The 11,410-nt window shown below is 38.1% G+C and overlaps 1 protein-coding gene across 1 annotated transcript; it reads left to right on the top strand.

Annotated features, from left to right (window-relative positions):
* Positions 1 to 66: 66 nt before the first annotated feature.
* Positions 67 to 8,310, top strand: LOC139964263 (uncharacterized). The gene is made up of 2 exons (XM_071965722.1): positions 67 to 351; positions 3,119 to 8,310. Exons 1-2 carry the CDS (start codon positions 325 to 327, stop codon positions 5,057 to 5,059), a joined length of 1,968 nt encoding a protein of 655 aa, XP_071821823.1. The 5' UTR covers positions 67 to 324; the 3' UTR covers positions 5,060 to 8,310.
* The last annotated feature ends 3,100 nt before the right edge of the window (positions 8,311 to 11,410 follow it).

The following is an 11,410-nucleotide window of genomic DNA, read 5'->3' as shown; positions in this document are numbered from 1 at the left end:
TAAAAAGTCATTATAAACCGTGTTGTGACTCAGGCTACCCCACTGACACTGACAGATCAAAAGAGAGCGGTATCAGAGCAGGATAAGAACTCTATATCCTGTATGAGGATTATGGATCAGTCAATGTTCCTGAATGTGTAACAAGACATACTATAGAGAATAACTCGATAACTAAATGATACGATATCAATACCATTAAAATATCACAATGAAATTGGCGCCACTCTAGCAAGACGATTATTGCATATAAATTCCGTTTCGTGAATCCTAAGTATTACAGCATATCGTTCTCTTATCATAGCATTGTCATGAAACAGCATTGTTATGGATAACGAAACACTGTTTTCCAAGGTTGGTATCTTCGGTTAATTCATTGCAATGTAAAATTTTTATTCAACCAACTTTAGACAATATTTGGTAATATAGCCTAATAGTAAAACTGCATGTGTCTGATTCGCTACATAGATTACCCAAAGGCTACTGTGGTTAGGCTGCTACAACTAGGCCTGTGTTAGGCAAGGGTCAGCACACGGAGGGGAATTCCACGAGAGAATACCTTTTTCGTGATGGCCTTCAGTATGTTTATGTTAGGGCTATACGTAGCCTAAGTATGATCCACCAAACCTAGCCCTGGCCCATAGCCTTGAATTTATGGCGCAATATGGAGAGATTTCAGTGATTAGAATTTCCATGCAAAATGTTTGTTGTAGATAGACGACACAAGACTGAGACTTATTATTAGCCTTGGAATCTATATTTCCACATTTGGATTACACATTTCTGTTCATCCTGTCAGTAGTTTTACATTTATAAAATTATAGTTCATTGCTTAAAGAACACATTTAATAAACATTTTTTGATTGAGTTTGCGTATAAAAAGTGTCAAACATTGAATTCATAAATAGCCCCCTGCTGCCCCCAAAATAGCCCCTAAAAATTGTCACAGGCTTTTCTTGGGGATGGGGGAGAGAAATTACCCCCAAAAATGTGAAAAAAAGGTGTGAGAACCAGATGCAGAACCACTAGTACTAGCAGCACATCTGCCCATGCAGACCTGTCAAACTGTTTGACCCCAAAATAGGGAGAATAAAATTTTACAGGGCCAAAAAATAGGGAGAATATGGGGAAAATAGGGAGGTTTGTAATTTTCAACTGAAATGATATAAATACTCCTAAATTAGTAGTCTACAGCACCGCTCATGTATAACTGGACATGTGTACACGTACAGGATCGTACAAAAAGTATAAACAAGTACAATCGTGTATAAACTCGTTGACAAACAAATTGCTGCGTAGACACCTCGTATAATCCCTGTACGAGTTTATACGCAGGAAATGCTATTGTGCTCAATGAATAGGGATTAAAGTGGCCAAAAGAATTGGTGAGATGTTTGAAACAGCCGTTTTTTAAATCGTAGTTTAAGACGTGATATTCACCTAGCAGCAAAGAGGACGCAGGTAAAGTGTTTGCCGGCATAGAACTGAACTGTTTTTTGTCGTATACAAATAGCCTGCATGCAAACTACACACATATGGTATGCCGCGCCGCGTATACAAACAAGTTACAACTTGTGTATATATTCACAGTGCACGCCGTACTACTGTACTGTATTCAGGACTCGACCAAGGCCAACGCACAATAACAACCTTGCGCAAAGTCCGAGAACTGACAAAGCAGCCTGCTATTCATGCACAGCACTGTGTCAGTCGTAACTTGTTTATAAACAATCAATCTTTTTTTAGATTACACTTATTACGCGTATAAGCATATAAGACTAACTGTTGGCTATTTTCAGAAATGTCGCAAGTGATGAAATATTAAAAAATCGGGAGAATAGAATATGAAACTGGGAGGCCGGGAGATGCGGGTAAAACCGGGAGTCTCCCGGTAAAACCGGGAGAGTTAACAGGTCTGGCTATGTGCAGTTCATTGCCAGCATGGTGGCTCAGTTTTGACACAAATAAAACTTTGAACTAGCAACTGTTTACATGTTGTGAAAATATTATTTGCTGTAATACTAATAATTCAATAGCAAGCTTTTGCAGTTTTTTAGCAAGATGCATATAAATCTATCGTTTACATATTTTGGCAAAATATTGATGAAAATGTTGGCAATTTTTATAGAAGTATCGTTGTCATCAACGGCGAAGATTTTTTACCTATTATTGTGTAATGTACTCGAAACAAGGGGAATGCATCCACAAGAGCATCCTTTGATGACATTTAGCACCACTTATTTGTCCAAGTGACAGAGTTGTAATGCATTGTAAAACTTGTTATTTGAGGCCATGCAAGTACAGTATATTGTTTTCCTATTGCATGGATTTGTATTGCATCTTAGTTATTGGCCTAGTGGTCTCAGGCTTAGAATTTCACAATTTTGACCACTGGCTTGAAAAAAATATGTACTGGCTAAAATCCAATTCCCATTTGCATGTTCCTTAAAGACTGGAGTTAATCTATTAGGAGATTAACTCCTAGAGACTGGAGTTAATCTGTTGGGACAATCAACTGCATTAAATATTCAAGCAATGTATGGTACTATAGGGTTCATACACATGTATATATATCAATTAATGTGCAGTAATATTATTTTGAAGCTCCTTAAAAAAAAAAACATGCAGTACATTCATCCTCACTTGAACATATTACATTGCAGAAAACCACTTTATTATTATTTTATTATTATTATTACAGTTAGGAAAAATGCGTGGGTGTTGGATTAAAAAGCGACAACGAATTTCTTGTAATCAAACAAGTACAAGCTACAGGATACCGAGAATGAACTTAGGTTTGAGTACAATGTTCGGAGTACAGGTACAAATCAGTCAGTAACACTGTGAGTTACATGACTTTTGCACAGTACGAATATGTGCACAGTACGAATTTGCACAGTACGAATATTGCGCAATACGAATACAGTACGATATGTGCACAGTACGATTTTGCACAGTACGAATATTGCACAATACGAAAACAGTACGAATTTGCACAGTACGAATATGTGAACATGTCCATGAGTACGAGTAGTAGTGCTAACTGACTTTTGACTGCAACAGAATGCAAAAAGAGTTGCATTACTTGTTAAAGTAGCATTTTTTCTTTCTTTTTTAACAGTTTCAAGAACTGTGTAAAACTGTATCACCATCGAGCAAAAGGGAATTAGTCGACAACTCCTGTGCCAAGCTTCAGCAGCATTATGACGTAACAAGCTCTGAATTTCTGAAATCTGAGGAGTTTGAGGTCATACTAAAAAGGCACTTGAACATCCTGAGTGGTGATAATGGAGTCAAGTCCATGTTTAAATGTATCTGGGACCTGAAACAAATCCTGAAGGTACGTGAGAGATCCAAAACCACCACCACCACCACGACGACTGTTCAAAATGGAACAAAGGAGGTAGTAGCAAGCACCAGCCATGACTCATCGCAAACTGAAAGTGACTTTCAGCAGCCTTCTCACTCTAAGGAATCTACCATCAACAACAGGCAGGGGGCAGCACCCGACTCTCAGGATACTTCCAGGAATGATAAAACTCAGAGGAGAATCGAAAAATTGGAAAAGAAACTGGGAAAGCTTCATCGTGCCATTCAGAAGCTCTCAGAGAGAGAGTTGACTCTAGATGAAATGGAAGATGAAAGATCCATACACATCCAGGAGCACAGGCTCAGGAATAGGTTTGTGAAAGGGTGGGACATGCTGTGCAAGTTAAAGAAGATATCAAACTCTGCCGGTCGAGCCAAAGAGGACCGCTTGTTTTATCGTTCTTCAAACTACAGGGAAATCAACGTAAAGATAACGAAACTGATGAACAAACCAGACTATTTCCCAGATTATCAAGACGTGTTAACTGTGATCCAGAAAGCGAACGAAAAGCAAAGCTTAGGAATCGACGAAGTTGAGGTTGGAGTTCTGGCCAGGGAGATCTTTGTGGACATTGGTGGCGAGCTTAAGAAACGCAGACAGGCGGATCTGATTCAAAGTTTTGGGTATGCTGATTTTCAGCGAGCGGAAAATGATCCTGCCAAGGAGAGCGAAGAACTCAGATCGAGACTGCAAGCGAATCAAGAAGTCTCTTCTAAGAAGTTAACAGAGGAGATGGACAAGTTTTCTCAGGAGCAGAAGGTGAGGGAGGCGAGAGGCGAGGACTTAGAAGCAGCGTCGACAGACGAGGAAGAGGAGGAGGAGGAAAATGAAGAGTGGGTGCGGGGAGGAAAGGAAGATGTCGGGAACTGCAACAGCGACCAAGAACAACCGCCCACCAAAAAATTAAAAACTGTCAAGGAGGTCTGTGAAGACGGTACTCATTGCGGGACAGACTCTGAGACCTCGGATCACGATATTGGGAAAGTTTCAGAAGCAGTGGGCAAGGAGGATGTGGAATCAGGAGCATCCGACATCGACATCTTTCTTCAAAACGACGAGACTGAGGCGGTGCTGACTTCAGAAGAAGAGAGCAGTATGGCGGAAGGTGGGGAGGACGGGTACGAGGAAGAGGAGCAGAGTGTCTTGTCGTCAGTGCCGAGTGTCGTCTCACTCTCTGACGACGACATGGAAAGTGAAGAGGATGGCGCAAGTATCATCGAGAATAGAACGGTTGTTAATAATGATATATCCCAAAGTAACAGTGTTCCTTCTTCAGAGTCGGAGAGTGGTGGTGCTAAGGGATTGAACGGTTTCAACCGACACAATGAAACTTCCTCATTGAAAGAATTGGAGGTGGTGGAAGCAGCTCTCTCCTGTAGGGTCGACAACGGTAGGCCCGTCTCTCCACCTGATACTTCAGATAGCGACCCAATCGATAACCTCGGCGTGGAGGGTCTGGTACCAGTCACGGAATGCCACAGCTATGCATTTGTTCAAATCAAGCAGGGCTCTCAGTCTGCCGGAACATCGGGAAACGGAAAGATCGGTAACGGCGAACCGTCTGAAGACAGTAGCGATTACATTGAAATTCTGGACTCAAGTTCACCGAGTCCGCCAGTATCTGGAGGGAAGGACAGTGAGGTTAGATCCCAGTCGGAGTGTGATGTCGTCATCATTTCTGACTCTGATTAAAATACCTCATGGTTCCTCATTTCAGGTTAAAAGGCAAGTGAGAGAGATTGCAGGGTCTCATAACAAGTACAAATATAACATCAAATTTCAAATGACCCAACTATATCTGTGCACAGTTATGCGGTTACTGATCTATATATTTATATGTATATATATATATATGTATATATATATATTTGTATATATATATATATATATATATATTTATATGTATACACATATATGTATATGTATATATATGTGTATATATATTTATGTATATAATATAATATATGTTTCCTTGGTGGTTTGCTAAAAAGGGGAATGTTATAGGTTTGAGGGAAATATCAAAATATCAAGGAGTGTCTTATTAGTGCATTAATAGTCTTCCAATTTTCAAACAGATTCATTGGTAATCTTCGGATGTCAATTGATTGGTACAGGATCGGAAAGCCTTAGTTGTTATGTAACATTTGAGTCCTTTCATAAATTAACTTACACATGGATAAAATCTTACTGCTTCCCTGAAGTATGAATGATTCCTTAATTTATTTGGATTCTGAGAATTGAAGATGTTTTGGCATCTTGAGGACAAATTTGTTCTTTGTATACTGATTCTTGATATTCTGGAAAGTTATGACAGTGTGGGGGTGGGGGATGGTGAGAGGAATAGGGGATGGCCCCACCAGACCCCTTTGACACTCTCTACATGGTAACAGTAACAAGGGTGTCCCGATTTGATTGAATTTGATCATATTTTGAACAGTAGTCTTGTTTGCTGGAGAAGAAAACAACACAAAACCCTGCCAATTACACAAACTATGGATCATGTGTCCGTAAATCAGTATTATAAATTTGTTTTGGCACGTGATAGTGCTTAGGTATTTGAGTAGCAGTTTAACTGGCTCTGAATTTGGTCACATATAAATTAGTATAATTCCTGTGTAAAGAGAGAAACTGCTATTTCATGTTTGCCCTTGTATAGCAATTTGAAATCAATACTGGATAAATTATGCACTGTAAGTGATTCACATATAGGCAAAATTAGAAGAAAATAATGTTATCACATTACTCATATTTACTTGTTTTGGAAATACATCAAGGCTAGGAAGAAATTGATTAGGAGCCATAGCCTCAGTGAGGTCGTTACGTTCCTCGGCCTGAGTCATCACTGCTTGCATTGAGTTGTCCTATACCGTTATGTTCCGAGTATTTTAATGTAGGTTTTTGCTGCCCAATTTCTTGAGTTATGAAAAAGCATTTTTTGCCAAATAACTAAAGTGGGCAAATGTGTTATTGTTGATACACATTCGTTATGGATAAATTTCGGATTTGAATTAGGGATATTCCGATGGCTGAAGTTGATTGCGTAATAAAAATGTTTGAAATTCTATGTATCTTCAGGTCAAAGCCATAGCCTCATAGCATTTTGTATGGCGAAGCTATGAATTTTCTTTCAAATTTGGTGGTATTTGTGAATTTTTGCATCTGGCAACAGCCGAGCGAATGATGTCATTCCGGCAATTTAGAGAGCTCTGGAATAGCTCTTTGTTTTTTTCTACTTAATTTAACTCGCTTCGTCACAGAGGAAGCTAATATTTGTACAAAAAAGTTTCATTTTGATGAAATTTTACTACGTATTGACATTCTTTAGAGCTGAACGAAACATTCCAAATGTATCAGGTTTCAAGGGTTAAATCAACAAGAAGATTATAATACAAAAAAAAAAAAGGAGGAATTGATTTTGGCAAGTTTGCTGTGGGCAAAATTCAAATGAAGTTAATGAACTCCATAACCAGTTACTCTTTTTTCTGTTAATCAATTTTGCTCAATGCACAGTAACAACTTTGAGATGGTTATTTTGTCATAAAATAGTGGAAATTGTAACAAGTCATTTGATTTTGCAGTGGAGTCATTACTACTCATTGCTTCTATTGGGAAAATACTTTTTGAAATATAACTTCACTTTGGAAGTTTCGTGATTTGAGTTATGACTTGTTTCACACTGTAACTTCATAAATCTATATGTTACCAGGTCAAATGTACTCTGCTCAGAGGATTTCCAGAGCCTGTTCAGTCACCTGGGGCGAGTACCTCAAATGGCACCCTTCTTTTGGCCCTTGGCTATAGCCCCACCTGCCCCCCCCCCCCTCTAGTTGTCTTGACCCTGTTAACATATAAAGTAACTTACATGTATGAGTAACTTGAATTCAGATTTGAATCAATGCCCTCTGCTCTTCCTGATTGGGTATCAAGTCCTATACTTGAGTCACTGAGTTTAATATCCTCTATGGGATAAAACTTTCGAAAATTTCAGGAGTAACTTTGACTTTTCATGATTCCTTCCAGCACTGCAACCTAAACGAATCTGTAAGATACCAGGTCAAATGTACCTTTTTTCGAGAGCCATTTCAGGCATCCCTATTTATAGCCTGACCTCCCTCACTGTAGCCTGACCCCCCTCACTATTGCCTGCCCCCCCCCCACCAGACCTGTCCGCCCCCCACCACTTGGTCGGACCTGACCCTATGAACATATAATGTAACTTGTGAACCAAATTTCAATTGGATTTACATATATCCATGATGTATTTTACATGTTTTTTATCTCGGATATGACACTTAGTAAACCATTTAATTTCTGCCATTATCTATTTAATAAAAATGGAGATTGAAAATTGTCATTAAAAAATTGTTTTGAATCTATGTTTTTGAATAGCAAAGATATATATGTATGATCATGTTTTAACCGGTGGTGAGTAAGTTGACAATTACATTAGTGTAGATGTTGTTTTTACTGACAGTTTGACCAACAGTCCAAAACAAATTGTTGGAAAGCAGAATTAACAAATGTTAAAAAAATAACAAAACTTATTAACAGGGAAAATCTATGAATAAACATTAATGCAATGATTAATATTTAATGTTATATAACATATCTGTGTTCTCCGTAGTAAGTGCCTTAACAACTCTGGTGTCATCTAAGTGTATGTCTCAGTTGTATATTTATTTAAAGCAAACTTGTATGTATATTGTGATTCATGCAGATCTTGTATTGACATTTTCATGCTTTGTGACAAGATTTTACAACAAAAATATTGGATTTCATTTGCAGAAAGTATATGTGGTAAGCTGAACTAGCCATTGAATCATTAAACATGGGTACTACAATGATCTGCATACAGCACACTTGTAAAGACTTTTTTTATTAACATGTGAACATTTTTTGTCAGGAATGTTGAAAGATTAAAAATGTGAACATTTTTAGTTTAATCTTCGGATTTGCCTTTTCTTTGGATGCCTTCGGCAACCATTCTTCCTTTGTTTATTGTGGTATATGCAACATGCTTTGATACAGGCCTCAAAGCTATTCCCTGGCTAAAAGCAGGTGGTATTTTTCTCTAGATAATTTCCAGAAAATTTTTATCATTTATGAACTTTGTATGTAAATTGGAAATTTTGAAACTTGTTCCTTGAATTTTTGTTCCTTTTATATTCACCAAATTCCATAGAAAATTAAGCAAAAACAAAGTGGAAATTAGTGCAAGTAAATAGAAAAGAAGTTGACATTTTGGTTAGAGAAAATCAAAATTTTGAGAGAAAATTGTTCATTTCAGGTACAAATTGTGAATTTTTAATTTGTCATGTGAACAATATTTTGAGGCACAATTTAAATTGTTGATATAAACCTAGAAGTCAACAGGCTTAGGGATTCCTTGCTGCATTATATTTGAGAACATTTAATATTAACAGTGCACAAAATGGTCTCGAGACTGAAGCTTTACCTTACTGCTATTACAAGTTACTGCTGTTACAAGCTTTTTAGACTTTGACCTCAAAGGAACCTTAACCCAAGAAAATATTACTATTCTTGTTCTCAGTAAGGTGGACCAATATGTCGAATGTGGGGTTTATTCAAGTTGTACTTTTTGAGCTATCATGTTTACAACCTTCAGACCTTGACCTCTGTCTTTGACCGTTAACGACTTTTGACCGGTACCAAAATGGAAACAATTCTCAACAAGGTGAATCCATATAGGGCCTACCTTGTGTGAAGCTAGTCCAAGCTGTCCTTTAACTAGTAAGTTGTGTTTCTTTACCTTTCAGACACTGACCTCACTTGACTTAAAATGACCTTTGCTCTCCAAAGTCGACTATATGATTCTTCAATGCACCCAATAAGGTACCGTACCACGTATACAGCATATCCAAGGTTTACTTTTCAAATGAGTTTGACCTCTTGTAACCTGCAGAGACCTCTGACTTCTAAAAGATGCAATATGGCACTTACACTCAGTAAGTTGACATCGCTTATCATGTATGACATTCGTCCAAGTTTATATTTTTGGTTTCGATGATGATCGTAACCATTGCATTCATGATGGTGTGTGTGTGTGAGTGCGTTTGTGATGCCCAGCTTGTAAACACGATATCTCAAGAAGGAAAGGTCAGACCAATTTCATACGAGGTGCCACATTGAGTACAAAAGTCTAGTGTTTTTGGTGGAGTTGAAAGGTCATTTGGGGTCACCAGGGGTCAAATTGTGAAAAACTGGAAGCTTGGGCTGACCTCAAATTTAGTGTGTAGAAGATCCACTTTGAGTTAAAGAAGCCTATTGTTTTGAATTTGAATTTATTGTCCACAATCGGAAATTCGGCTTACACAGGTCGTAAACGAAAAAAGCCACAAAAAAAGCAACAGTATATGTATCAATAGACATACAGTAATACAACAAATATACAGCAAGTCCTACAAATAAGAAACTTATCTTCTCACTTCTCACTACCTTACTGGGAACGGGGCTAGCCCGAGCTTTATCGAGCCCCTCGTGAGGTGGGGTTAGGACTATGGAACGCCGAAAGGGCAATGTATTATGTTGTTCACTTCTATGCTGTCTGTTATCATTTTGTTGCCTCGTTTGATGTTGTTCTCTCCTTTATGTTGTTGTCTCCTTCAATGTTGTTGTCTCCTACAATGCTGTTTTCTCCTTTTGATGCTGTTGTCTCCTTCAACGTTGTTGTCTACTCTGAAGCTGTTGGCTCCTTTGATGTTGTTGTCTCCTTTGAACTGGTGGCGCTGTTCACTTTTATGACGTCAAAATACGTATACAAATTCAAAGAATTTAGTGCTTTCAGAACTAGCCAAAGTGTCCGAGAGAGACCGACTAGCCTATATTGTAGGGCTAGGTTATGCGAACAAAATAAAAGCAGAAATGATGGAAATCTCTGTATAAATCGGTGAAGAACCTACGAAAGTCTTTCAACCTAAGAAAAAGAGATATATATGGTCAAGTTACAGACACGGACCTAGCCTAACCGGTGTACAATATAGCCTATAGTATAACCATAGTAGTATTTAGTATATTATTATTAATAAAATATTAGTTAAGGTGCAACTGCAAGGAATGTGAACCATAGTGCGCAGGCCTACCAAGTGAGATGATGGCATTTTGAGCCAGCATGAATTGATCGAGTAACAAAGGTCGAATGTTCTGTATAGACCTACAAAGCCTAATCGATAAGCTGAACTTTCGTAAAAGCTCACCAAAACATACGTTCACTACGAATATTGCTGAACTCTGTATTAGAAAATAATAACAGGAAATGTGAAAAGATATACATGTTGCTTCGATAACTACTAAAAACAGATTGGCTTATTCGAATTCTCGATTACAATTTATAGCTTGAGATCGAGTGTAAAGCCCAGGCTACAAAGGTTGTGCCGCGATGACCGCAAAGCGTTTAGTCAGGCTATACGCAATAACATCTCTGATGCAATATTAGCAAAATACACTGATTGTGGAATTTTTGTTGGCAGCTTGCCAAGAAAAGTTTTACATCAATGTCAAGTAAAATGGTACAGTATAAAGCAGGTGCGGACATTGAGTTGCAACAAATCATTTGCATATTTTGCCAGAGTTGTTGGAACAATTTTACGAACATAAAGTCGGCATATCTGCTAGAATAATACCTTTATTTTAAGGTTTTCCATTTTGTTTGCTTTCAGTTTGGAAACTATGAACGATTTTCTTTTGACTTGAAGGATTTGTTTACGTGACCCCCGCGACAAGTCGTACCACCCAAAATATTGCTTTTCAGAGACGAACAATCTTTTCCCTGCACAGTGCTTTGTCTTTCCAAGGTTGTAAACGTAGACTGTATCGGGAAAGTCCCGGTAGAAAATAGTACGCGTGCGCTACTTGCATGGATGATGTATGCACTTGCCAAAAAAAGCCATTGCCTAGCTGTCGATCGCTGCTCGTGTTCTCTGATGGAGTAATCTATTACAATTGTGTAACTATATTCTCTGTAAGATCGTGGATTTTCTGCGATGTTTTAGCTTTGTCACGGTCTGTACTATATGAACGTGTTAA

This window comes from Apostichopus japonicus, chromosome 22 (genome assembly GCF_037975245.1).
Source record: "Apostichopus japonicus isolate 1M-3 chromosome 22, ASM3797524v1, whole genome shotgun sequence".
Classification (NCBI taxonomy): Eukaryota; Metazoa; Echinodermata; class Holothuroidea; order Aspidochirotida; family Stichopodidae; genus Apostichopus; species Apostichopus japonicus.
Note: the sequence above shows the minus strand (reverse complement) of the source record. Positions and strands in the feature narration are given on the sequence as shown.

Excerpts from the sequence above, each read along its gene's own strand:
- LOC139964263 (XM_071965722.1), top strand. The coding sequence starts at position 325 with ATGGATAACGAAACACTGTTTTCCAAG. Across the intron at positions 352-3,118 it reads ACGAAACACTGTTTTCCAAG|TTTCAAGAACTGTGTAAAAC; the intron begins GTTGGTATCTTC and ends CTTTTTTAACAG.